The 27966-nt window shown below is 44.0% G+C and overlaps 1 protein-coding gene across 1 annotated transcript in view; it reads right to left on the bottom strand.

The window, feature by feature from the left end:
* Nucleotides 1–2352: 2352 nt before the first annotated feature.
* TMC5 (transmembrane channel like 5) overlaps nucleotides 2353–27966 on the bottom strand; it is a 45027-nt gene continuing 19413 nt past the window's right edge. Inside the window, exons 8-21 of the mRNA XM_081133710.1 lie at nucleotides 25914–26065; nucleotides 23872–24016; nucleotides 22619–22774; nucleotides 20030–20181; nucleotides 16303–16381; nucleotides 15382–15479; nucleotides 13717–13812; nucleotides 12133–12208; nucleotides 11824–11957; nucleotides 9617–9790; nucleotides 8476–8554; nucleotides 4890–4994; nucleotides 3701–3743; nucleotides 2353–3061 (exon numbers count right to left, since the gene is read on the bottom strand). Coding sequence (XP_080989836.1) covers nucleotides 3015–3061; nucleotides 3701–3743; nucleotides 4890–4994; nucleotides 8476–8554; nucleotides 9617–9790; nucleotides 11824–11957; nucleotides 12133–12208; nucleotides 13717–13812; nucleotides 15382–15479; nucleotides 16303–16381; nucleotides 20030–20181; nucleotides 22619–22774; nucleotides 23872–24016; nucleotides 25914–26065 — 1536 coding nt within the window. The 3' untranslated portion in view covers nucleotides 2353–3014. The remainder of the gene's footprint in view (nucleotides 3062–3700; nucleotides 3744–4889; nucleotides 4995–8475; nucleotides 8555–9616; nucleotides 9791–11823; nucleotides 11958–12132; nucleotides 12209–13716; nucleotides 13813–15381; nucleotides 15480–16302; nucleotides 16382–20029; nucleotides 20182–22618; nucleotides 22775–23871; nucleotides 24017–25913; nucleotides 26066–27966) is intronic.

Genomic DNA, 27966 nt, shown 5'->3' with positions numbered 1-27966 from the left:
AAGTGTTTTTGAAAAATGTGCTAACAGTGCAATAATATTGTTATAAAGATAAAATAAGAAAAAAAATGTGGGGATGCTCTAAAACCATACTACTCAGGGCATGCGCCTCAGACCCATAGTACTAGATGGAAAGTCAGACTCTCAGGCCCCCTCCCTGATCTCACAAATTAGGATCTGCTTTGTAACAAGAGCCTGGTGATTAAAGTGGAGAGGCACTGAGGGGAGAGTAACGCCACATAGGTGTGCCGCACTGCAGTCATCAGGCAGGTACAGCCAGGAGCAAAGCAGGGGGCCCTCCGCGCCACACTTGAGCTCCTCTCAATGGTCTGTCTCGCTGTTGATCAGACATGGAAATGCTATGAAAAAGTTTCAGCTTGGAGAAGTTAGGTGGGTTCTGTGAGGTGCTACATACTGAGAGACAGTGCCTGTTAATGAGCTGAATTCTTACCACTTGGCCTCAATTCAAAGATTAGAAAAACACGTGCCAGTCTACGCTATTTTAGTCACTCCTTTTGTAATTGAACTTCACACAAAAGCATCTCATAGCCTCCTAAGAAATGAACTGGGCCATTCACTGAGGCCACTTGAAGGATCAGATCCTATCCCTTTTCTATACTTAAAATTCCAGGGGTTATCAGCTTGCAAGTGAGGGTTGAAAAGCCTATGTTACTTTTATAATTGTGAACTAATTAAAATAAAGGTTGAAAGAGGGGAATGGGGAATGTCCTCTGAAGATTTTGATACAATATTATGAGCTCACCATTTGCATATTAAGTGCCTCAGTGGCTTTTATGGTCAGGTGAGTTTGGGAAGGACGACTCTAGATCCTAGCTCAGTAGTTCTCAGCCGTGGCGTCCTACTGAAGCCATTTGGGGAGCTTTAAAGAAAAAGCATGTATGCCCAATTTAGTTCATCTAGAGCAGGGGCTGGGGCTGGCTGTTGTTGGCCTGCTTGCCATGTGATTCTTAGGGCAGCCAGCACTGAGAACCCTGAAGCCCAAAGGGAGGTTACGAAGGGACTGGGGGAGAGCTGGCCCCTGTTATGGGCCAAACTGTGTTGACCCCAAATCATATGCTGAAATCATATGCTGAAATCAGTGCCTCAGAATGTAACCTTTTCTGGAGATTCCGCCTTCAGGTGAATAAGTGAAAAGGAAGCCATTAAGGTGAGTCGTATCCAATCTGCCTGGCGCCCTTCTAAGAAGAGCAAATCTGGACCATAAAGGTACACCAGAATGTGCACACACAGAGGAAAAAAGCCGTGTGAGGGTACAGCAAGAGTGTGGCCATCCGCAAGCCAAGGAGAGGGGCCTCAGATGAAACCAAGACTATGGAGACCAACACTTTGATCTTGGACTTCTAGCCTCCAGAACTGTGAGAAAATAAATTTGTGTTGTTTAAGCAACCCAGTCCATGGTATTTGGTTATGACAGCCCCAGGAAACTAATACATCCCCTATCTCAAGACCAAGTGTTAAAAGCATCCTCACATCCAAATGTGTGTGTGAGGCCTGCAGACTAGATCTTTCTATTGTGTCTAAACCTCCAGGAGAAGCAGGGGTTTTATGGAAGTGGAGGAAAGGATGGTGGTGAATGGAAATATAAACCCTTAGCATATGGCAAGTCAGCAGAAATGACGCTTTCAGAGGGAACTCACATTTCGATGTAGAAGCCAGAGAAACACAAGCAGCATTAAGATGTCACAGAGGGGAAAGAAATCACTTCAAACATCAATTCCACAGGCTGCCTTCACTAACCCCATAGACAAGTTGTGTCCCAATTGTCCCCTCGGCTTCTCCTTCATAAGACCTATCACAATGATAATTGTTGTTTAATTATTAAGTTCCTGTCTAAATGAATCTGCTAGACAGTAAGCATATGAGGGCAGAGGCTGTGTCTCGAATTGTTCACTATCTTGGTCACCACTTGGCACCTATTTGTGAAATGAATGAATGAATGAATGAATGAATGAATGAACGAACGAACAGTATTGGCAACCACTAGCAAAGATGATACCAAAAGAAATTAATTCAGTTGATGAAATGAGTTAACGAATAAATAAGTGAATGAAAAAGTGAATCCATGACTGAACACTGATTAGATGTTTGAGTTCCAAGTGTATCTTAAATGTTTCCTAAATTCAGTTCCAATTAGATTCCATGACAGTGATTACTCATGAGGAGACTCCCCCCACCTTGAGTAGTCTGGTAATTGTACCTTCCTGCTGGACCCTTCAGTTTTAAGTACAGTCCTGACCTTGTGAATCACTTGACAAATCTGCAGAAGAATGCTATATATATGTGTATGCATATGTATATATATACACACATATCTATTCATTACACACACATATTCCACACATACCACTGTTTTTATGTTTAATGGTCATGTATAAAATCTCACAGAGCAGAGTCCTAGTCCACACCTCCCCACCCCAGTCCAACCCCAAAAACTCATGTACTTGACATGTAATAAAGTTCATAGGTGAGACTTCTGGTTTTACTTCACCTTTGGGTAACATGGGGACATTTTCAGCACAAAGTCATGAACAAATGCAGGTCCCACAATTCAGAAGTATCACATTCACGACAGAGAATCACATTTTTATTCAGGCTGGACCACTTGTCTTAGCACTACTTTCTAAACCTTTGCCAGGTCTGAGAGGTCTGAGGGGAGAGCTTTCTAAGGATCAATAATTCATATGCTCATCTCTTAAAGATAAAATACATCATTCCCAGGTTATCTCTTCCCAGGTTTCTGTGAACTAGTTAAAATATTACAACAGTCTTTATTAGAAAATCCCAAATATTTTATCTTAAAAAATCAGCAATTCAAGTGTAAAATAGCAGCAGGGAATGGCCAGTTTTACTCCAGTTATTTACACTGTGGTCAGTTCCCACTCCTGGCAAATAGTTTGAATTCTCTCCTGAGAAACTCCGAAAGGCGTCATGGAAGAAGTTGTTCTGTCTTTATCTTCTTTCCTTATTTGATTGGTGTCTGGCTACCGCAATAATCCTCAGGCCTTTGGATTATTTCCTTGAACTGATTGCCTGAATCGCAGGTCTGGGTTTGACACAGGGAAGAGTTGTTAGCACAGACACACACTGCCCCACCCTCCAAGGGGAAGGCCACATTGGCCTCCGAGAGTGCTCAGCTTCTAGTGCCTTCCTTGCCTCCTCCTTTTAAGTTCCTTCAGTTCTCCCCCTTGAACGCCTGGCACCAGATGCCGTCAGTAACTGCTATTCCCCAAAAGATGAATTGATTGGTTCGTGTGTTTCCTCCCCAGCATTCATTCCCCTTCTGGCATCAGCCACAGGTTTTCTTTGGGAAGCCACCCTTCCCCAACCTCAGCCCCCGTGGTCTGTATAATTGTCCCACCTGTATCTACAGATGAGGCCTGTGACTCAGATCTGGCCAACTGACAGAAGAAGCTGAAAAAGGTGTCTTGCAATGATTAGGAAGAGCCTACTCGAGAAAGGAGCTAACATGGAAAAAAACTAAACAGAAAGAAACCGGGTTCTTGTGACATATGGGGAGCTCCAGCTGTTGAAGCAAGAATTATTCTTGGGTTTTTGCTAAAGCCACTTTGGGCCGGTTCTTGCAACTGAACGAGTAATTGATTCATGAGCAATTCTGATCCTCTCCCTGGGATATGTCACCTAGATAAACTAGATCTTCTTCAGTGCCAACTCGGTTACTCACCATGAGCAGCGTCATGTTCCCTGGCGTGCAAAGGGCCTGGCTCCTGAAAAAGAAGACAACAGGCAGCCTCACCACCAGAAAATAACGCAGACCCCAGTCCTGCTGCACAGCTGGGAAGACGTGTGAGCCTCCACCATTGTGAAACCGAGAGGTGACAGATTAAGAACAAGGCTCAACCACAGAAACATCGAACATGTTTTGTTGTGTTTTTTAGGGACTTGACTCCATTGATTTTCCCCCCCACTCATTTCACAGAGCATTTACAATATGCTAGGTAGCAGATTGGGACCTGGGGCTGCAAGGGTGTAGACATGCTCCCGGCCTTCATAGGACCTAGAGTTGAGCCTCTCGATCCCCTGATGGTGCTGACAGTATTAATCTCACAGATAGTAGATGACACAGCAGTCTTTTGACAAGATCATAACTTCCAAAACCAGTGGCATCTGAATTAAGGTGGACTGACTGTTTATCTGTATTTTCCAGGCTACCAAGGAAGCCAGCATGGGCCCTGGAATCATGGTTCCAGACATCTCTTACACCCTCGTGGTAAGAATGAAACTGGTAACATCTTTTTAAGAGAGTGCTACGGCAATATCTATTAACATTATCATGTGGGCGTCCTGTGGCTGAAATACTTGCATAAAAAATAATTATAACAAAAACGTTTCATTACACGCTGTTTTTAATCTTAAAAAACATGGAAACAACTCAGATGTCCAAATATGTAGAGACTGAAACAATGTCCAAGATATTAAGGGGGGAGGGTTATGATACATGTGTATAGTGTAAAAAATAAACAAAAATGTTAGATGCATGTATGTTTGCAGATACCCAGGGGGAAAGATCTGGAAGAATGTACACTGGAGCATTAATACAGTGGGGTGAGATTTCAGGGCGCTTTTCATCTCGGTGGGATATACTTTGGTATGATTGGGTTACAGAAAAGATGGATGCAAGCTTCACGAGGGCAGCGCCTTTGCTGTGTTCACTGCAATAACCCAGCACCTAGAACACGCCCAGGCATGGAAAGGATCGGATGAATGAGTACTATTTTTTAAATAAAAAATACAGAAATGTCTAAATATAGAAAGTGAAGTATCCTCATATGATTCTAGCTCCCTGATGCCCTTTTCACAGGGAGGCAAGCAGGTGTCACAGGGATCCCAAGGCAGCCTCCAGCCAGCCTCACCTCCAAGTCTCTCCTCCCCGGTGTGACTGAGCTGGGGTTTGCTCTCTTCTCTGTCTCCTGCAGCTTAGCCAACTTTTCTATCAGGAACACTTTATCCTTGCCCTCCTGCCAAGGAGAAAAATAAAAACAAAGACATGGGGGGTTAATGAGGGTGTGGGGTTGAGAAGTAAATGAAGGAAAAGTTTATTTTTAGGCGGGTGGGGTCCATTGGATGGCTGCTGCCACGTTTTCTCTTGATCAAAGAAAAGAAACATTTCATAGCAAAGCCAAATTATCCCCCAAAGCCTTCCTGAATTAGAATATTCTCCTCTAAAGCAATTCCCCGAGCAGGCTTGAGTAGCTGTCTTCTCCAGCCTGGTTGCTAGAAGCAACTTACATGCCACTGTCTGAAGGCCCGGGGCAAATGGTTTCCTGTATCCCCCTTGGGCCTTCCCTCTGTCCCAGAACCCTGCGTGGGCACCCAGCATTGCCTGGGCCTGCCCTGTCCTCCCCCCGACGATGTCAAAGCTTACAGCTCTGCGTCTAAGGACATCAACTGTATTTCACCTGTCGAAGCTATCTGTGCGAATGGAATAGACTCAGCTAAATAATTCCCTAGTTGGGGAGGGGAAGAAAGGAAGAAGGCATATAGAAAGCAAAGGGAGGGTGAGTTGCTTTCCTGCGAATCTGTTGCAGGTGACAGGAATTTTTCTTTCAACTTTCACCCGTTAATTTTAGTATCCACGAGTGGATCTCACTTGCAACACTAATTACTGTGCTATTTGCTTTGTGATAATTGTCTGTACCCCTCATTCTTTCTGCAGTTACTAATTGGAATTCTTCTCTAAGGTAGAGCTGAACTTGGGAATTCTTATTTTTAACAAGCTCCCCAGCAGTCTTGGATGTAGCAGACTTTTTTTTTTTTGAAATCTCTCACATATAGCAGCCATTTCCTTATTCTAGAGTGAATTAGAATTACCTGGAGAGCTCGCAAAGTGCAAATTCTTTGGCTTTCTCCAATAGATTTTGACTCAGGGAGGCAAAACTGTACTGCAGTTAAGAGCACAAATTTTGGAGTTGCCTGGCTCAAATCCTACCATTTAACTATCCCTGTGACTGGGGGCAAATCACTTCACTCTGTAAGTCTGTTTCCTTAATTTTAAAATAGCGGTTTCAAGACATGTATGTGCCCCGAACAAGGAATGAAAATTTAATACAAATTTTTGTTTATCACTTAGCACAATGCCAGGCATCACGTAAGTGCTCAACAAATGTTATCTGCTGCCATTATTGGGTGGAAGAGGAAAGGGTAACAGGAGTTTGCATTTTAACAAGCACTCAGGAGTTCTGATGCAGGTGATCATATTGGGAAGGGTTGTTGCCATGCCTGTTCCTAGCTTCTTTGTCTGGATTCTTTTGGAGACAATGTCCCGGTCTTTGGGAGCCATCCTCTGGGCTAGACTCCCAAGCAGGCAGGCCTGTGGCGATGCGTATGGCGCCTCCCTGAAATGATGCCATCCAGACACCACCCCGACACGGCCTTTACTACTGGAGGTTTTAGAATCAAATCCCTCCCATGTTCAGATCTTCGCAGGACTTGCCCAAACCATTCAGAGTCCTGCATCAGAAAAATATGTGTGATGCTCCAAAAGGACCAACTCAGAAGATCTGAAACCCCAATGGTTCAAGCAGGGAGAACCCTGGGTAGTCCTGCTTCTTTCCCATGTTCTTAGGCATACTACTCATGTCATGGTTATGCTGATATTTAGAAGGAAACCTTCCCAGTAGCAATGAGCATCCCTGTGCCTAGACTGTGGACTCTAAATACCATTTCACCGGGACTCCTTGAATAAATTGAAAAAAATGGCTGATTCTTGTTCTGGGACAGGAAATGAGCAAGATGAATCTGGAAACTACTTTACCAGAGAGCAAGGAAGCTACCAACCACCTCTGAAGTCATGTCAAAAGAACCTAGGAGCTAATTCAAAAGGATTTCCACTAGCAAAAAGGGAGGCTATTTAAGTATAAACAAATGACTGTAATTGATAAATGCCAAAATAGACTTAAAGCCATGAATTCATAATGATAATTTAAAAATCCTCACTGGCCACATTTGGAAGGTTACTAGGTATAGTGGGTTGAATAGATATGTCCAAGTTATCCTAACCCCAATATTTGTGAACATGGCTTTGTTTGGAAAAGGGTCTTTGAAGATGTAATTAAATTAAGGATTTGGAGGTGAGATCATTCTGGATGAAGGTGAACCCTAAATCCAATGACAAGTCCATGGAAGAGAAGGAGAAGCAGACATACAGAGAGAAAGGCCTTGTGAAGACAGAGGTAGGGATTGGAATTATGAAGCTCTGAACCAAGAAACACCAAGATTAGCCAGCTGCCGTCAGAAGCTAGGAAGAGGCCTGGATTCTCCCTCAGGGCTTCGGAAGGAACCAATTCTGCTGACACCTTCATTTTGGATTTCTGGCCTCCAGAAGTGTGAGACAATAAATTTCTGTATTTTTAAGTCATCAAGTTTGTGGTAAATTTATGGCACCCTAGGAAACTAATACAGTAGGCATTTTGAAAACTGGGGAATAAAGGGGAAGAATCTTGCATTTACTTTGCCTTTCCTGTGTCAGGTGTATTTCAAGGAAATGGTGAAAAAAATTCAAATCAAAGATGAGTAAAAATTCGTCTTTTATAGAATTCCAGCTAACAAGTGCAGAAGAAATTCTAAAATTAGAATAACATTCTTTTGTAATCCCTAACGAAATAAATGGATCTTCTAGGCAATACTCATCAAAGGCTGCTAAATCCATTAGAGAGGTGGCTGATAGGAGCTTTACGATGGATGGGTCAAGCTAACAAAGCTTGGGTTCACTAATCACTCTTAACATCACACAAAATAAAGACAAGCACATTTCATATCTCAAATGCCATAAGAAGGACATAGCATCATCAGTGAAGCATGCTGGCCAAAGGTCTCTAAATCCACCACCAGTTTATGGGAAATAAAAAGTAAAAAGGAATGTGCCAAATACCACCACAGGTTGAAAATCATATATACCCAGAATGTGGGGACTATTACAAGACAATGACCTGGTTTCTTCAACAATAAATGGCAGAAGAGAGGAAGAGTGAACTGTAATAGGTTGAAAGACACATTAAAGACATACCAACCAAATCCAACATGTGGCGCTTTCTCAGATCCTGATTTGAACAACCCTACTGTAAAAAGATACTCAATGGGACCATCGGGGAAATCTGACCATTGCTGGGTACTGGATGATAATAAGGAATTAAGTTTTCTTTTAGGTGTGATGATTGGTATTGTGGTTATGTTTCTTTAAAAGTCTGTATATCTTAGGCATATAAAAGTTTTTACAGATAAAATGGTATAAAGTCTAGGATTTTCTTTAAAATAACCCAGAGATTTGCAGTGAAGGGATAGTGGCTAGATGAAATAAGAATACACAGTTGTTGATGATTGTTGGGGTGAGTGGTGGGCAGGGGGAGGTTCATTGTACTGTTCTGTTTGGGAATATGTTTGAAAATTTCCATTATAAAATGTCAAAGGGGGTGGATAACAGATGGGCTCAACAGAACTTACATTAATGATCTGTTCGTGGAGCAACCTGATCATAATCTTCCTTCCTTCTGTGATCTGCCAGTAAAGATAGGTGATGATTCTAGAAGAGAAGAACAGAAAGCATGGCAGGCACTTGCCCGTGTTTTGCAGGCTCTGAATAACAATTGGGTGCAAAGGAACTGGAACATTTGCTTGAAAATGGATTTTGGCCCAACCGTGTTCCTGAAAAGTTGTGTCTGGTGCAGTTCCAGGTTAAATACATTTATCTTAATGGGTGTCCTCACGCTGCACATGGAACCACCTGAGAGTTGGTAGAAAGACTCATGCCATGGCCCCTCTTCAGATCAATGAATTGAGCTTCTCTGGGTGTGGGGCCAGAAATGAAAATGTACGTGAGTCTAATGTGCAGGCAGAATTTATGAATCTGGACAGTGCTATTCAAACTTCAGCATGATACAAATTTCCTGGGAATTTGTTAAAATGCAGGTGCTGATTCTATAGGACTGGGGTAGGGCTTGAGATTCCACTTTTCCAACAAGCTTCCCAGTGAATTAGAAGCTTGAAGGATCAAGACACTAGGAGAACTCTCCATTTTAAAGAGGCCAATGGCAAGCGGCCCCATGTTGGGGAGGGCGGGCCTGAGAGCCACATGGGCGTCTCTCTACACAAGGACCTGCGATCTCAAACACATCAGAGCTGCACTTCCAAAGAGGGCGGGCCATGAGTCAGCCAACCAAGTGTGCACGTGGGCCCAGTCTTGGCAGATCTACTTTTTCACAAGAAGTCAGAAATTTGATCTTTCCCTATTTGAAAATGAAAATACACTATCCTATATATCAATAATGCCCAACCCATTTTAATATGTCACAATCTCAGAAAGAATCACACATATAATTGTCCTAAGCATGCTCAAATCCATTTCCCCCCCATTTTTTCATGTTATCCTTTAAGAGGGGCAGAGCAGGTATTGCCTTCTTCATAAAACAGGCAAAACAAAAACCTTAAGATAGTATTAAATACATATTTTTTAAAAACTTAAGGGCATAATCAGGATCATCCAGAACACTGAGCTGTGACGTAGCCCTTTGCTTTCCCGTCGAACGTCCCCATGGCTGGCTGTCCACGTGCTGTAATAAAATGTTGGCCAAGGTGCCCCACTTACAACACAATAAGGGTGAGGGTGAAAAAGAAGTGCACACTCCCGATGAGGTTCTGGTAGATCCAAACCACCCACAGGTAGCTGGGGCTTTTACTAAGGGTGTCAATCCAGCTATAAATGGAGTGAATGAAGATGGGCAGTCCTCGAAACGGGCCACAGTCAGCTGACGGTTTCAATCTGGTAAAATAAGGGACAGAAAAACATCTCTAGCATGAAACTCTAGTCTAGTCTGAACTACAGTCAGGGCGTCCTTTCTGGGCTCTGGAACCAGCAGTCCTTGCCTGCTCCACCCACACCTCCCTTCCAAAGGAAACTTCCTTCTCCCAGCCTCAGCTGGAATATTTTATACTCATGACCCACACTCTGAGGACCAGCTTTCAGACAGGAGTATCACCTGACCCAAAGGTGGTCAATCCAGAGACAAGACAGTAGCCTTTGTGGTACCCTGGCTCAAAGAAATGAACTGGGGCAACCAGATTCTCCTTCTTGGGAACTTGAACTAAGAAATATGAAGAGGGGACCCTGTAATCTATGGAATCTGAAGTTGTGGCAGCGATGGCCACGTGCAGTCAGTTTATGAGCAGGCAGAAACTAGAGGGCAAAAAGGAACTGGTTAAGAAGAGACACAAAAGAGAATAGTAGCAAGGACATCATGAAACAGACTAGCCTGCTCTGATGCCACTAGAATTGTCAATGATTCCAGTTCCACATGTATCCTAAAAATCAACTTCTTTGTTCATTTCTTCATTCCTGCATTCATTCATTCTAGGTTTATTGCACTTGTACCAGGCACTGTGCTAGATACTAAGCACTGGAGAATCCGTAGTAAACAAGACAGACATGGTACCTGCCCTCTCAGATTTATGCTCTAGTGGGAAAGTTGGGCAACCAAGGAGCAAACAACTAAACAGAGATTCAAGCCAAGGCATTTCTGATTGTGAACTATGGAATGAAAAAAAGAAACCAGCCTGGGAGAAAAGTAGAGGTGGGACTGACAGCAGACAAAGATGGTTGTGAAGGTCAGATCTTGGAGATGACGTTTGAGACAAGAACCAGAGGGTGAAAGAAGGCCCTCAAGCAAAGAGAGTGGGGAGAGCTCTTCCAATAGAGGACCCTGCCCATGTGGAGAGGGGCTCCCAGAGTCCCAGGAATGGAGGGAGGACTGTGGGGCCAGAGGAAGATGGAGCCAATGCGGGTGAGGCTGGTGAAGCAGGAGGGAGCCTGATCAGACAGGACCTTTCAGTTCATTTAGATGCCGTCTGTTCTGCAGAAGAAGAAACTGGGCTATTCTGGGGAAAGCGGGGGAGCTGTGCAAGTCATGACGGTGGGCACCTAACTCAGACTTATTCTCTCCCTTGGATGTAGTGTCTGTTGGTTAGCAAGGGAACTTGGGGTTAAACACCGCATTATACATTTCTCTTTACTCTGATGTCTTGGCCTCTGGGGCCTCACTAACCCTGGAGAGACTGCCATTCCCAGGACTAGCCTACAAAGCAAGTCTTTCATGTGCAAACCAACCAAGCCAGAGCTCGCATCCCCCTTCACCCCATTTCCTCTATCAAGCTTTCACACCTTGGTCACTGTTCTCCTGCCCTAATCATCCCAGGGCCAGGCATCCAGCAACTCCAGACAGCCCCGGTGCCCCAGAGCCTGCTGCAATTATTCAAACTAGCCAGTCCTAACCCTGTGTTGCCTCGTGCTTCCTTTGGAAATCACAACAAAGGCTCTTGCCCACCTTTTCTTTTTTTTTAAAAATTATATATACATATACATATACATATACACACACACACACACACACATATATATATGTATATATAATTGATTTCAGAGAGAGGAAGGGAGAGAGAGAGAGATAGAAACATCAATGATAAGAGAGAAACATCGATCGGCCTCCTCCGGCACGCCCCCTACTGGGGATCAGGCCTGTAACCGCTCAACCACTGAGCCACACCAGCTGGGCATCTTGCCCACCTTTCCCCATTGCTCCTTCTGCCTCCTGAACGACACTGGTGCCTCTCTGTGTGTCCCTCTGCCCTTTGTGGTGGGGTGTGCCCCCTTCCTAGGATCTGTGAGTATAACAAATTATCTTTTCAGTGGCAACCACCCCTGATCTGTTGGCCTTCCCACACCTGAATACTAACGAAACCTACATTTTAGAACACCCCCCCCCCCGCCCTAGGACCCCATGCTGAGGCCGCCGTGCCCACCTCCAGATGGTGACGGCCAGGGCGCACAGGACTCCCGTGAAAGACGGGAAAAAGAGCAAGAAGATGAAGAAGGTCATCATCTGCGAGGCCCGCCAGGCTTTGCTCGGGGGCTGGAAGTTCATCATCAGGCTGAACTGAGGAGAGAGAAGTGGCCACCTATGAGCTGCGAGCAGGCCAGAGGGTGCCTGGCCGGACACTGGCTCCCTAACACCCTTCCAGCCCCCCCCACACACCCCCCTCAATTCCAACCACCACTGGGTCACATGGGGCTGAGACAAGCTGACTGGCTCCAGCTTCAGACTGACTCACATTTTTCACGTAAAACATGATGAAAAGAGTAATCATTTGGATAAAGGGCAGCAGAGGGCAGAAGAAGGTTCCAATCCTGCGAGGGAGAAAGGCTGAGTGTCAGAAATCAGGGGCGACATGGAGTGGGGGCAGATACAGGGGTGTGGAGGAAAGGGGGTGTTATGTCTTAGCTCTGAATTCTTTCTTAGCCAGAACTCAAGTATAGTACCAAGGGTGCTGAACTGAGCTCCAATTTCCGGTAATATTAGGAACATTTTCTCTCCCATTGACAGAATGAGAAAGCTGTTTAGAGAGAGTTTAAGTAACTTGCCCAAAGGCATCCTGTTAGTTGACATAATGCAGGTGAAAGGCTTTTATAAGCTGCCCAGTGGCCAAGGGGTTACCTGGCAGTGTGCAAATGCATCACTACCTCTAAAAAGAAATTCATTGGCATTCCTGAGTTATTTGCAGATGGCTAAATCACCCAGGGCTTGTATGAGGCTAAGAGTTGGAAAATAAAACACTTTGCAGTTGTATGGTACATTGAAGACTGCAAGGCAGTTTCCATTTATCATCTGACTTAATCCTCAACACACTTCAAAGGCAGCCATTATTATGTGCATTTTACAGATGCGGAGACTGAAGCTCAGAAGCACAGTGACCTCAGTGAGGAGCAGAGCCAGCCCCAGAATCCAAGTTTCTTTGTTATAGCTGCCTAAAAAACTAATACAGAGGGAGCCTGCTTCTAACTCCAAAGCCCCTACTTTCAAATTAGCAATGCTCCAATAGATGGAATCTGGGAATGTAATACACCATAAGAATTCTGGCCTTAATTACATCAAGTTAAATTAAATAAATATAGTCACTGGCTACTGGTTTGAGTTTCTAGGTGAGCTTGTCAAAAATCTGATGCAACTAGCTGGCTAGTCTAGAAGCACACGTGAGCACTCACAGGCACATATGCACACACACATGCACCTGCACAGTTGCTAAAACAGGTCTCAAAACCCAAAGGCTACAAAGGCCCCATCGGGTGTTACTACATCAGTGAGTGAAGCCCTCCTGCCTCTCTTTATATTCCCACTTCTGTTGAAACATCAATGCAAAGTAAAAATTTCTACCATAAGAAAATAAATACCATAAGGGCAACAGGAAATGGCAAATCTATGCTGGGAAGAGAGCAGCGACGTGGGGACCATGGCAAACTGGAGGTGCTCAGACCAGCTCAAGACCCAACCAATTATTACCATAACGGGAAATAGGCTACATCTTCCCTTTTTTGGAAGAAGCCAGAAATTTTAAATTTTATGTGAAATCTCCTGATTTTTAAATATTGATGTTTATTTCAAATTTTTAGGAAAAGCACTGTGTGAGACAAGCAACACACACCTGCAGGCTAGATACGGCCCAGGGGCCTCCAGGTTGGGATTCCTGCTCTACTTTGATTCTTGCCTGAAGTCCTCATAAAGGAAAAGGGACATAAGTTCCTGGTTCTCAAATAGGCTGAATTTGGTACCCCCCCCATGCAGCTTTAAAAACGACAGATTCTGGGAGTCCACAGTCAGGCAGGAACCACTGAGCACACTGAAGATTCTCAAAACTCACCACACCAGCGTTTGTGCGTAGATCAGTTCCAGGACGTTCCTGGCAATGTCAAACTCCTGTAAGCCAAGACTTGTCATAAACTGCATCCCAATGATTCTGTGAAAACATACTGAGTTTAGCACTCAAACCATTAACTCCCTCCTTCAAAAGATTTCCCACAATCAACAAAGGAGACCCTCACCAATTTGGAATAAAGTCATAACTCCCCTTACAAATTTTTGAAAAGTTCCAAGTATAAGCATGTTTTTGAAGAAATAATTGAGGGAATTGAGGGAAAATGGAATTGGCAATGCATTCAAATGGGGGTGGGGGGAGGTACAGCTAAAGTGGTTTAAAAAATCTAGAGAACATTACATTTTGTTACCTTATTATTTAAATTATCCTACCTATTGTCTTGTTTGTTTATACAACTGTTGACTATTTTTAAAAAATATGTTTTTACTGATTTTTAGAGAGAAGAAGAAGGGAGAGAGAGAGAAACAGCAGTGAAAGAGAAACACTGATCGGCTGCCTCCTGCACACCCCCTACTGCGGATCAAGCCCGCAACCTGGGCATGTGCCCTGACCGGGAATCGAACCATGACCCCTTGGTTCATAGGTCTATGCTCAACCGCTGAGCCACACCAGCCGGGTAAACTGTTGACTTATTAAGCCTTTTTTTATGACCAAATAAACCAGCCCCTTCCAACCCAAATAAATTGAAATTTTTTGTTACTGCTGTTGAATTAATGGTGTTTCCCTACTTCCAAATCAACAAGGAAGAAACCAAGGTCCCCACTTATTCTGAGGAAACTTGAGACCACTTTTATTTCTTCATACAGAAGAGTTGCCAATAAAAATTGCTGTCAAACAAACAAAAAAAACCTCTCAAAACTTCTCACCTTTATATCTACACCCCAAACAGAGGTTAGAGTACAAGTAAGTTTGGGCAGACTGAGTGAGAAATTTTGTCATTTAACCTGCCCACTGAAGAAAGAATCAGCACTGTGTCATGCCATCTTATTACTGCGGCAGCTTGCAGAAATATGTAAATGTCTATAAAGAATGAGCTGCTCATCATATTAGTAGTAAATAAATAAGGACTACACATGGGCTAATGATGACACTGCCTCAATTCTGTACAGCTGGGTTCTAAAATAAAAATTGGTGCATTAACTAAATTCAATGAAATGAATCATGAGATAAGTCTATATGTACTGGCATGGGAAGGTGCCAAAGCCTTGGGATTAGTTAGTAAGAGTACACTCCACAACAACTGTGCAGTGTGACCCCATTTTTGTCTTTGATAGTTATACAGCACATACACATACAAAGCAGTATGTGCATAGAAAAATCTGGAAGGATATACGCTAGCATATTAAAATTATCTGTGGTGGGTAAGATCTCAAATGGCTCTCAGCTTTTGTGTTTTATTCCAGAACATTTTATTTTTTAAAAAGAAGGTTTGAAAGGGCCAACTGAACCCAAAAGAACTTTGAAAGCAGGACAGTTAGGTCAAAGTGAAACTTCAGGTCATTCAGAAGAAAACAATATCCCAAACGACAATAGCAGATTTAGAACAATGCACTCCTGGGAGCATGAGGGACCCATACTTCCTACTCAGTCAAGACAATGGCTCCAGTTACAACCCTAGGTACTAATCACTCAAGGCAGACAGACACTTACCTCCTCAGGAACTCCCCCAGGAAGGAATCAGCTAAAGAGAACACAAAGTCCATCAGGAGGAGCCGATAGATTTCCTGGCCAATGAGGGTTTCCCAACACTGGAAGGCAAACAAGAGTCAGGCTGTGGGAAGGGGCTGTTGCCTCTGCTCAATTTCTATCTACTCCTGGCACCCTATAGAATCATGAGGGCATGGCAGGTGGTTCAGTCTGATGGAGTCCTCGGGAGCCCAGAAAATAGACCTACCCTTGGCAGAAAAGCACCTTTCGACCAAGTTTGCTTTTAGGGTGTTTATTCTTTTTCTGTGATGCTTCTTCCTTCATTAATGCTTGCTCTCCACATGTACCCAAACTTTTCCTTCTCATGCTCTCTTAAACACTTGTCATTTCTGTCCTATGCCCTCTGGATCCCATTTCTCAGCCAGGGCTAATCAGTTTCTTCAGGAGAGCAGGAGGCATAAATAGCTAATAATCCCTCCACTCCTTTTGTTTATTAACCTTATGAAAAATCAATTAATATCTGCTTGTTTAAGAAGGTAGCCTAAAGGTGTAGCAAGCTAGCACAAACTAGAAGGTTGAATTGGTCAGTTTATGAAACTGGCAGCCAGGTACCTCTGCAGGAAGTTAGTACTATGAGCTGATGGATTTAGATTTGGGTGAATGAGGAGAGGAAAGTTTTGGATGCACAGCCCAAGGATGGGTGGGTGGGTGGAAGGATGGATGGATGGATAAATGGATAGATGCATGGATGGATGGATGGATGGATGGAGAAATGGATAAATGAATGGACAGATAGAAGAATAACATGATATTTGTTCTAATATCATGAGTAGAAACTCTTGAGAAACTTGAGAAGCTCACTTCCTCTCTGGTGGTCAAAGGCTAAGAAACAAAAGTTAAGGCTGAACAGAATGGAAAGCTTACCTTTTCACCAGCCAGGGCCACGATGTTGAGCCAATAGTAACAAAGAATTCCAATGATTGATATTTTCAGAAAGAAGTTTCTGAATAACAGAAGAGAAAACAACTATTATTACTGTTTGTGGCAGATATTAGTGCTATTTTCCAATATTTCCTTTTGAGCACAAAATAGGATGGAAATTCCTGCCCCACTGTGGTTGAATGGGGCCATATAGTTCTGGAAAATGAGCAAAAATGATGTGTGTCACTTCTAGGCTGAAGCATTTAAAAGCCAGTGAGACACCTTCCCACCCTAGAACTTACTGTCTTCCTTCTGGAATGGCCATCAGCAATATTTGAGATGACTGCTGCTCTGACAGCCTGCACATCTGCATGAGTAACATGAGCAAAAAAACCCTGCCAATCCACAATGGACACAGAGCATAAAAAAGAAAGAAACCTTTGTGTTTTAAGCCACTGATATTTGGGTGAGGGGAAATGCTTGTTACTGTAGCATAATCTAATTTATTCTGACTGACACAGCCTCTTTTGTTGCATCTCAAAATTATCTGATTTCACTTTTCATTATAATAATAGTGACCTATTATTCATTGGTTGCTACCATAGATAGTACGCTATGTTAGGCACTTTATTAAATCATCCCTCTTAATCTTTACATCTCTACTATCAAGTAGATAGCATTTCATGTCTATTTTACCAAGAGGGAACTGGAGCTCAGAGAGATGAAATAACTTGCCCAAGGTCACACAGTTTGTTAGGGGCATGGCAAAGATTCAAACTGAGGACCATCTGATTCCACAGCCTCAGTTCTTAAACCCAGCTGTTTAAATCAATACCTGCTGGTTTTAATAGGGCTTCAGGATTGGTGTGTCAAGAATTATGTGTCACTAGACTAGTAGTTTTCAAAGTGTGGTCCTCAGACCAGCATCATCAGCATCATCTGTAAACTTGTTAGAAGGACACATGTTTAGGCCCCACCCCAGACCTATGGAATCAGATACTCGGGGAGTGGGGCCTAGCAATCCCTCCAGGTAATTCTGGTGCACACTGAAGGTTGAGAACCATTGTGTTAGACTCCACTGTGAAAGAAAGGGACAGAATCTGTCTTTCTTAATGCCAGATCCCCAACCTTTTGCCCATTGCCAAACCCTACTATGACCCTCAATATCTACTTTAGTATTCTGTGATATTGTGAATTATAAGAAATACATATTTGGTCTTTGGCCCCATTTTTGGCACAGAACTCCTAAAAACCCTTGGAATTTTTTAAGTGAGGAGGGCAATAAAAGTGTCTTTTGTTCTGCTAAGGAGGGACTTTTGGAAGTACCCAGAAGGTTGGAACTTTCAGCCCCACCACCCTGGCTTCTGCGGAGGGAGAAGAGCTGGAAGTTGGATCAATGGCCAAGGGCCGATGACCTAATCAATCATGCCTATGTAATGAAGCTCCATAAACCCCCAAAAGACAGGGTTTGGAGAGCTTCTGGGCTGGTGAACATGTGGAGTTGCTGGGAGAATGATGTGCCTGGAGAGGGCATGGGCACTCCCTGCCCCATGCATCTCTTCCATCTGGCTGTTCCTGAGAGATATTCTTTTAGCAAAGAAAAGCTTATCATAGATAGAAAAAGTGTGTTTCTGAGCTATCCCATGTTCTCTTCATGTAGAAGAGATGTCAAATGTTTTGTGAAGCAATACAATTATGAGACAATTAACCTCTCTAGTGATCAGAAAAAATGCAAATTACATAGTAAAGGCATTAGATCAAAGTGGCATACTGAGTATATATGTCTACCATACCCTCAACCTAGTTTTATTGAAATGATAGAAAGTTAGAAGCTCAAAGATTCATAAAGCAATGCAGAACAAGAAAAGTAGAAATATGGAGGAATGTATGGAATATAGAAAGCAGAAATGAAGGGTAGAAAGATTAAAAGATGAAAGGGGTTGATGGAGAAATAAGATAGAGAAAACCCCAGCTTAAAACAAACTCGGCAGAGGGTTGCCTCAGAGGTGGCTGTAGCTCTGGGGATGCCTGGAGCTTTGAGACGGCCAACACAAAGGATCTGGAGAGAGCAGCTGGGTGAGTATTTGACCACACTAGATGTCAGAAAACCTCAGAGCAATGTCTGTAGACTCCCTAAGGGGTTAGTTAGAATTCAGTCTTTGGCCCATCTAAACCCATGTGCAAGTAGAAAGGCAAAATAAAGATATGTTAGAACATGGAAGTATTTAGAAAATTGACCATCCCCAGGCCTACTCTAAATCATTTCTCTTCTTACAATATAAAGAGGAGGTTGTAAGTAGGATACATTAAATAAACACTGGTGAGCAAAGAAACCAGTGAAACTTATTATTAATGTATACGCCAAAAAAACAAATTACTTAATGCCACTGAACTGTACACCAAAAAATGGTTAAGATGGCAAACTTCATGATATATACCACAATAAAAGAATCCCAATTATCTCTAACCACGGAGAGATGGCTAGAAGTGAGGGCTTGCTAAGATCTTTCTTCAAGAAAGTAAGACAAATATAGATTAATTTTAAACACAGACCTAAATAAGGGATCAACAAACTTTTTCTGTGAAGACCCAGATAGTACATATTTTTGGTTTTGTGGCCAAATAGTCTGTGTCGCAACTACTCATTTCTGCCATTGTAGCAAGAAAGCAGCTGCAGAAAATGTCAACAAATGGAGGTGGTTGTGTTCCAATAAAACTTTATTTATAAACAGGAGGCTGGCCTACAGGCTGCAGTTTGCCAACTCCTGATCTAAAACATAGACATATATATGTGTGTGTGTGTGTGTGTGTGTGTTTAAGTATCCTAGTTACAAATGTGAGGTTAACAAAAATGTGTAAGTTCTGTAGGAAGAAACTATAAACACTTATGTAAGTATAGATTTGCTCTCTGCGGAAGAAGCGTTCCAGGAAGAAGGAAAGGCCAGGACAAAGGTCCAGATGCGGGTACACAGTTTGGCATGTTTGTGAATCCATAGGTTGCCAGTGAGGCTGGGGGCGCGCTGAGGAAGGGGGAGAAGTGTAGGAAACGAGGTTGGGGAGCCGGCAGGAGCCAGACCTCAGAGCCATGGTAAGGCAAGGGCTCTGGAACCGATCAGGAAAGAAACCTCCTCTGCATTGTACAGGCCTGTTGTCATAAACACCAAGAGCTGGCCAAGAAGAAGCAATAAGAACAAACTTGGGTAGTTTTATTGTTTACCATACAATGAAACTGGGGTTACCTCTAGCACATAGTGTTTTTGTGGGAGTCAAAATAAGCTCCCCGCTTCAAGCCAATGAACTGCCACAAGCACGCCCTCCGCTGCCATTTGGGTGGTCGAATTATAAAAGTGTGCCTCTTCCTCCTGGCTGATGCAGTGGTACCGGGGCTCACAATTTGACTCATGGACACACTGGATGATTTCGGTCCCCAGACCACGCCTCAGCCAGGAACCTCTGTGCAGTGTACAACCTGCCATATAACTGAGAACAATGTTAACCCTTAGGCCTGTAGCAACTGGGAAAATGTCATTATTTTGCACAACAGGCAGATGTAACTAAAAGCCTGTATTTTCTCTGGACCCTTTGGATTTTACGGCTATTAACCCACACCATACAAACGCACTACGTTTGAAATTCTTTCTGGAAAAAGCTTGAGCATGGCCCTTCTCGCCCCCACTCCACTCCCTCCGTGGAAACGGAGGCTGGTGCTGGCGGTGACCAACACACCCACCGGATCAAGAGGACGTAGACTTCCTGCCGCGGCGTCTCGTAGCGCTCCACCAGCCTGAACCCCGAGTAGAAGCGAGGCACGGCCAGGTTGATGCAGGACACGGTGAAGGGCAGCAGCAGCACGGCCCCGGGGTCCTTGTGGCTCTGCAGGAACTGCAGGGGACGAGGGAGAGAATCCCCACGCCAGCTGCGCACTGGGCCCCTCTCTGCCTCGCTCGGGAGCCCCCCACCCTGGAAAACCCCCATAAGTGGTTCCTCTGGGGTTAGCTATGAAGTTACTGGTTAGTGAGCACTTGCCCTGTGCCAAGCATCCATTACCCACATGATTGCACTGACTGATCCTCGCTGCAGTCCAGCAGGTTACGTCTGACTTAACTGATGGGCAAATTGAGACGCAGAGAGGCGAAGATGCTTGCCCAGTGTCACCCAGCGAGGAAGGGACAGATTTGAGCCCGGGTCTATCTGACTTAGGAGCCTGACCTCAAGAAGTCATTCTGAGACTCTCCTGCAATGAGAATTGCTCCCTGGCTGTTGGAGCCAAAGCTTGAGCTACTGAGCTACAGCACAAGGGTTTCCATCCCTGTGGAATATCTCCTCCCCGCTCCTGCGTGGCCTGGTTCATTTTCACCAGGATTCGCCCGGCCTTGGGTGCTGAGTTAGGGGGAAGGGGAGCCTCTGTTAGCCCATGCCACACCTCTGTGTGAGGTCGGGAGAGGCGACCCCTTCCTTTGCATGGACACAATACCCTGGCATTGGGCTCCGAGTGGAGCCTGGGCTGCCTCTCTGACAGATATCCTTGGAGTAAAGGATTCCAGTGGATTTATCCGATGTCTCACAATGCCCCTTCCTCACTCCAAGGCTTGACACTGCCTCCATTTACCTCTGGATGGTTTTGAAAATACCACTCAAATTTTGGGAAGTATTACAAATTCCATCTCCCTCCCCATATTTATAAACTGCAAGGGCCAGGGCCAGATAAATAGCTTGTCTGAGCCTCTTTCCCCCCATCTGTGTAATGGGGAGATTGTCAGGTAACATCGCAAGAACTAACTGAGACCAGTAAGGCAAGGCCTGGCCCCTAAATGACACAGCTCGGGCACCATTCACATGAATTGTAGTTTCCAATAAATGAGCCCCCTGGAGTTGTGAAAAGGGCTGATCCTGCCTGGCATAGGACAGATGTTCAAACAATGGGAATGATGCCACTTCTGCCTCCTCTCCTCTGCTGCCTCCTTCGCTTCAGGTGGGCGTGGAAAATCCTCCCAGTGAGGAAGAAACTCAGAAGCCTTCTTTATGTTTACAGCTGCCCTGTCGCAGCTTCCATCCGAGCTAGGCAACGCCAGGCCCCCAGGAATGGGACTCAGCTTCCCCTCTTTCAGGGCACACCTTAATATAGTTAATGGCAAGCCCATAGGGTTGTGTAATCCCGCACCCGTACCCTTGCTGGCTTCTCCTTCACTTGTTCACCCATTTGTTGAGCACCTACTATGTACCAGGTATTAGGCCAGGTTTCTGGCTACAGTCTTTCAAAGAAACAGATGCATAAAAAGGTATTTTCAATGCTGCATGTGACAAGTGCACAGGGAAAGCCTGCAGGTTAAGCAGCACCTAACTCAGCCTTGTGAGGGTGGTGGTGGTGAGAGAAGGCTTCCTGGAGGAAGTGATATCCATGCTGAGGTCTAGAGGAGGGAAAGGAGGAGTTTATAAGATGAAGGGAAGTGAGGGGGGATGTAGAATGGACTTCATGTTTCTCATCTAGAGATGAGGGAAAGCGTGGTGTGGTCAGGGAACTATGGACACACTATTTAATGTTGCTGGTGTGGGATATGGGTGGTTGTGGGGTGTTGAGGCTAGAGATGTGGGCAGGGGTCAGATCATAAAATATCTATCAACCATGCAACAGAGGACAGATTTTGTATTGAGGGTAATGGGAAGCCATTAAAAAAAGTGACCAACCTGCACCACAATTCTAGAGGTCAGCAAACTGGCTACATTTAGCCCCAGAGGAGAAAGCTGAAACCTACAGAAAGACAGTACTTTACCCAGGCCACACAGCTAATTGATCTCAGAGTCCCTATCATTTAAAAACAAAACAAAACTAACATTCCTTTATCACCCCCAGTACCAGGCACTGGGCAGACTATCCACATAACTTTTCTCTAGTCCTGACCACACACCTACAAAGCCAGGTATGATCATTCCTATTTTACAGGTGAGGAGTCTGGGGCTCAGAAAGATTAAATCACTTGCCAGAGTCCATCATATCACAATGCTTAGTGAGCATCTACACTGTGCCAGGGGCTGTGGGAAGCATCAGGGATACAATAATAAAGGAAGAAACCAGAACTTGATCCCAGGTCTGCAGCCCAGAGTGTCTCACTCTAAGTCATGCACACACATCACCTGGGGACATTGTTAAGATGTGATTCCGAGGAGGTCCCTGGGAGCCTGCATTTTTTAACAAGTTTCTAGCTGATGCCGTTGGGCCCAGTTTGAGTAGCAGGGTCGACTCCACTCTCCCCTCCAGCCTCGCACCCCTGCACCTGGCTCCCTGCGCTCTGGCCCCTGGTACTTCGGGCACTCCAGTTACCTCGGAGTTGTTCTCAGCCAGGTAATAAACGGCTACACAGCAGGCGACGGCCACTCCCGTAGACACAACCCAGGCTGCCAGGTGGACAGACAAGCGGGTCAGCTGCTGATTGAGCGTTAACTTGATATTCTCCTGACGGATTTCTGACAGGTTCTCCTGTAAAGACAAGGAAGTCACATTGGCCCGCAGACAACCCCCCGTCCCCGGCAGGTGAATACTCTTCACTCCCAGAGACACAAATCCACCCCTATCCCCAGGTGAGAGACAGGGAAAGTTCATGGTGAACATGGGTGGCCCTGAGGAAAAATTTCAAATGGGCGAAAGCCCCCAGCACTGCGCCAAATGCCTGTTTTATCTTAGAGGGACAGATGGGACCAGCAGATCGGGGCCCATGCTCCTGAGGAAAGCACACTGAGGTCATGAAACTTGAAGAACTAGAAGTTAACATCTGCAACCCTCTTGACAAAGCCCCTTTGTTTATACATTCTGCTCACTCTCTCTTTTTAATACTTTTTTATAGAACAGGGTTTTGCAGCCTCAGCATTACTGACATTTGGGGCCAGGTAGTTCTGTGTTGTGGCAGCTGTTCTGTGCATTGCAAGATGTTTAGCTGCATCTACCCAACAGATGCCAATAGCACCCCCTCCCCAATTGGGTAACAACTAAAAAAGTCTCCAGACAGTGCCATAAAACCCTGAGGGGCAAAACTGTCCAGGGTTGAAAACCACTGGATAAAATTTTAAACCTGGCACTATGAGGTCAAGAAGCATTTACATTTAACATTTTGTAAATTGCTAAACTGTCCTCCAGTAAGCTTGTACCAATGACAAAGCCATTGTGTCATGTGAAAATGTCCATTTCCTTACACCATGACAAGCACTGGGCATTATGAATATTTTTCTGGGATTTTGGGGTGTTTTCTTGTTTGCCAATCTCACGGGCAATACAAAATAATTCACTATTACTTTAAGAAAAATTATAGCCCGGCAGGGCATGGCTCAGCCATTGAGCATCGACCTGGAATCCTGGAGATCACGGTTTGATTCCCGGTTAGGGCACATACCCAGCTTGTGGGCTCGATCCCCAATCTGGGGTGTGCAGGAGGCAGCTGATCAATGACTTTCTCATCAGTGATGTTTCAACTCTCTCTCTCCCTCTCCCTTCCTCTCTCTGAAGTCAATAAAGCTATATTAAAAAAAAAAAAGTTATAGACATATTGAAAGAGAGGAGACTGGCCAGGGAACTTGCCTTACCCTTATCTCAGTGCTAAGATTCTTCTGTTTCAGCTTCACAGCTTTTTCGTGAGTGATGGTGAAGTCCCAGCAAAAAATAAGTTTAGTGATCCCTCTGGAGTAAATGTGGGGGTTAATGAAGTTGTTCCGGAAATACCTGGCCATACTAGGGAAAGCAGAAATCAAAATACTCAAGGATTATTAGGACAAGCATTGGGGATTAAAACAAAAGAAAGTCCTATCTTTAAATAGTGAAAGGTAACATGGAAAAATTAGCTCTAAGGTCTTCGGGAACAGTGTGATCACAAACAATGGTTAAATGCTCTGACTTTGGGATCTGACAGGCCTGACTTACAATCCTAAATTGTCAGCTCGGGGATCTTAGTCATTTTAATTGCTCTAAGTCTGTTTCCCTACCTATATAATGGGCATAATAATAGTACTCACCTCACAGAGCTACTATGAGAGAGGTGTGTTAGTTTCCTACTGCTGCTGTAACAAATTGCCCCAAACTTAGTGGCTTAAAACAACACAAATTTATTCTCTTACTGGAAGTCAAAAATCAAAATGAACCTAGTCCTGGCCAGTGTGGCTCAGTTGGTTGGGTGTCATCCCATGTACTGAAGGGTTTCAGGTTCAATTCCCAGTCAGTGCACACGCCCAGGTTGCAGGCTTGATCCCCAGTAGAGGGCGTGTAGGAGGCAGCGATCAATGTTACCCTCTCACAGAATGTTTCTCTCTCCCCTTCTCCCTTCCTCCCTCTCTAAAAATCAATTTTAAAAAATCTTGAAAAGGAAAAAGAAAAGAAATGGGATATAAAATCAAGATGTTGGCAGGGCTATATTCCTTCTGGAGGCTCTAGTGAAGAATCTGTTTTCTTGCCATTTCCAGCTTCTAGAGGCTGCCTGCATTCCATGGCTTGTGGCCCCTTCCTTCATCTTTAAATCTATCAGCATAGCATCCTCCAGTCCTCTCTCTCTCTCTCTCCTACTTCCCTTTTCCATCTCCTAGGAACCCTTGTGATTACATCGGTCTCACCTGGATAATCCAGTGTAATCTTCCCATTTTAAGATCCTTAACATAATCACACCTGCAAAGTTCCTTTTGTCAGGTAAGGTAGTTTATTCATAGGCTCTGGGGATTAGAATGTGGACATCTTTGGGAGGTGAGGGGCATTATTCAGCCAATCACAAGGGTCAATGTAGTGCTTAGAGCAATAAGCACTCAATAAAGGCAGCTGTTATTGTCATGGAGATGTTAGGAGGACTCAGCGAAATCAGGCTCAGGATAAATAAGTGCTGAGTAAACTGGATACTCCCTTTACAAAATGTGCCACCACTGAGTTATAGCAGCTTAGGAAGCATTTTTTTAGTTTGACAGGAAAAAATCTCATTTTGCTTTCAATTATCATGCTGGCAATGAGGTTGTTATGGGCTGACTTGTGTCCACCCCAAATTTCATCTGTTGAGGTTCCAACACCCACTACCTCAGATAACAACTATATTTGGAAATGGGACCCTTACAGATGTAATTAAGTTAAAATGAGGTAATTAAGGGTGGGCCCCAATCCTTACAAGAAGAGAAAATTAGGGCTCAGGCATGGACAGGGGAAAGACCGTGTGAGGACACGGAAAGAAGACGGACATCTGCAAACCAAGGACAGATGGCTGTCCTGTGTTGGAAGAAACCAATGCTGCCAACACCTTGATCCTGGACTTCCAGCCTCCAGAACTTGAGGAAATAAACTCCTGTTGCTTAAGCCACCCAGACCTAGCAAACTAATTCAGAGGTTGAACATCTGTACTTCCTCCCTGACATTTACCATTTGACAGTTGTCCATCCATGTCCTTGAGTCATCATTGCATCCTTATGTTCACACTGACCAATTTTTTTTAAAGCACATGAAAACCTCTCTCCTCTGTCTGAATTCCTATTTCATGTTGCAGGACAAGGAATGATCAGGCAGATTACAGAGAAATTGTTTCTGGGGTAACTGCTGAGTCTCTTGAATTTTGCCTACATCTAAAAAGAGCTTAGAATCAGGAAATGCAGACACTTCATACCTGAACAGCAAACTGAAAAAGCAGGTGATCAAACAGGCCGCGATGGTGAAGATGTAGGCCAGCTGCATGTTGTAGGACGCCCCACCGCTCCCATTTTGGATCGTAGAATTGGTGTAAAAGCCATAGTACATCACTGTGTCACTAAAATAACCCTGAAAGGGACAATAAGCCCTAGGTCAGGTGCGTATCTTGAGAAAACGATGAATGACTATGGTCATCACACTTGACCTCTTTTGTCTTCTAGAAGCTTGGACCAGTCAACTTTGATGTTTTGTTTGCAAAGAGAGGAGTGTCCAAGGCCACTGAGAACCTAGACATTTTATCACTAAGCTTTCAGAGTTGGAAAGGGATCCCAAACCAGCATAAAGGGACCCAGTTCTTCCCACCAGGACCCAGCGACCAAGCGAAGCACAACTGAAAGCACGTTGAAGAAGTTCATAGCGAAACGTCCTGATGCCTGAAATCTACTGTAAAATGCCTCCCAAAACAATAGGACAAAGCAAATATGGCAAAATGTTAACAAATTTAAATCTACATAGTGTGTTTGTGGATGTTTATCATACTACCTTTTATTTTTCTGTATGTTTGAAATTTTTCATAATAAAATGTTTCATATAAACAAATACACAAAATATACATAGTAATGAGAAAAAATATACACAGCCTGGCCAGCAAGGCTCAGTGGTTGAGCGTTGACTTAGGATCCAGGAGGTCACGGTTCGATTCCTGGTCAGGGCACATGCCCAGGTTTAGAGCTTGATCCCCAGTAGGGGGTCGCGCAGGAGGCAGCCGATCAATGACTCTCTCATCATTGATGTTTCTATCTCTCTCTCCCTCACCATTCCTCTCGAGATCAATTAAAAAATTTTTAAAAAATTACACAATAGTTCCATTTAAATGCATCTACCCCAGGAAAATTTTTTAACAGAAAAAGGAAAAAAAAAAAAAGACAAATGACAGGACATTACTTTGAACATTCTACTGCAAGAATCAGCAAACTTTTTTTTAAAATCCTCACCTGAGGACATGCCTTTTATTGATTTTAGAGAAGGAGGAAGGGAGAGGGAGAGAAAGAGAGAGAAAGAGAGAGAAAACCATTGATGCGAGAGTGAAACATTGATCGGTTGCCTCTCACACACACCCCGACAGGGGATCAAACCCGCAACCTAGGTATGTGCCCTGATTGGAACCCAACCCACAACCTTTTGGTGCACAAGATTATGCTCCAACCAAATGAGCCATACTGGGCCAAGGCAGCAAACTTTTTCTGTAAAGAGCTAGATAGTAAATGACAGGCCAATGTGACATCCACAGCAATATCTCAACTCTGCTGACACAGCAGAAAAGCATCACAGACACGCAAACAAATGAGTGTGGCTGTGTTCTGAAAGAACTTTATTTATGGGCACTGAAATAGGAATTTCATATAATTTTCATGCTTTTCAAAATGTTACTTTCCTTTTGATTTTTTCAAGCATTTAAAAATGTAGACACCAACTCTACTTTGCAGGCTGTACAAAAACAGATGGCCGGCCAGATTTGGCTCTCGGGATGTAGTTTGCTGATCCCTGGTCTACAGAATCTCTATGGTCTATGGCAACCTCCTAGAAGGTGAACTCACAAGGTAGGCGCTAAGTGCCTCAATGAAGAGCTGGGTAAATAAATTACGGTTGCTATTAAATAGAATAATGTGGACCTATATAGCTATCCAAGATACATAATAAAGCAAAAATGTTGCAAAACGAGACTTGGAGTATCCTCTTTTTTTTGAGATTTAAAAAAAAAATTAATTTTAGAGAGAGAGAAAGAGAGAGAGAAAGATGTGACAGAGAAACATCAATTGGTTGCCTCCTGTACATGCCCCTGACTGGGGATTGAACCTGAAACCTGGGTCTGGGCCCTGACCAGAATTGAACCCGTGACCCTTGGGTGCATGGCATGTTGCTCCAACCAACTGAGCCACACCGGCCAGTGCTCCTATCCCTTTTTTATTTTTTAAAAGTATATCTATCTGCCTACTTACCTACCTATGCATGTATGTCTTTATGCAGGT

This window comes from Miniopterus schreibersii (genome assembly GCF_964146895.1).
Source record: "Miniopterus schreibersii genome assembly, chromosome: 3".
Lineage (NCBI taxonomy): Eukaryota > Metazoa > Chordata > Mammalia > Chiroptera > Miniopteridae > Miniopterus > Miniopterus schreibersii.
Note: the sequence above shows the minus strand (reverse complement) of the source record. Positions and strands in the feature narration are given on the sequence as shown.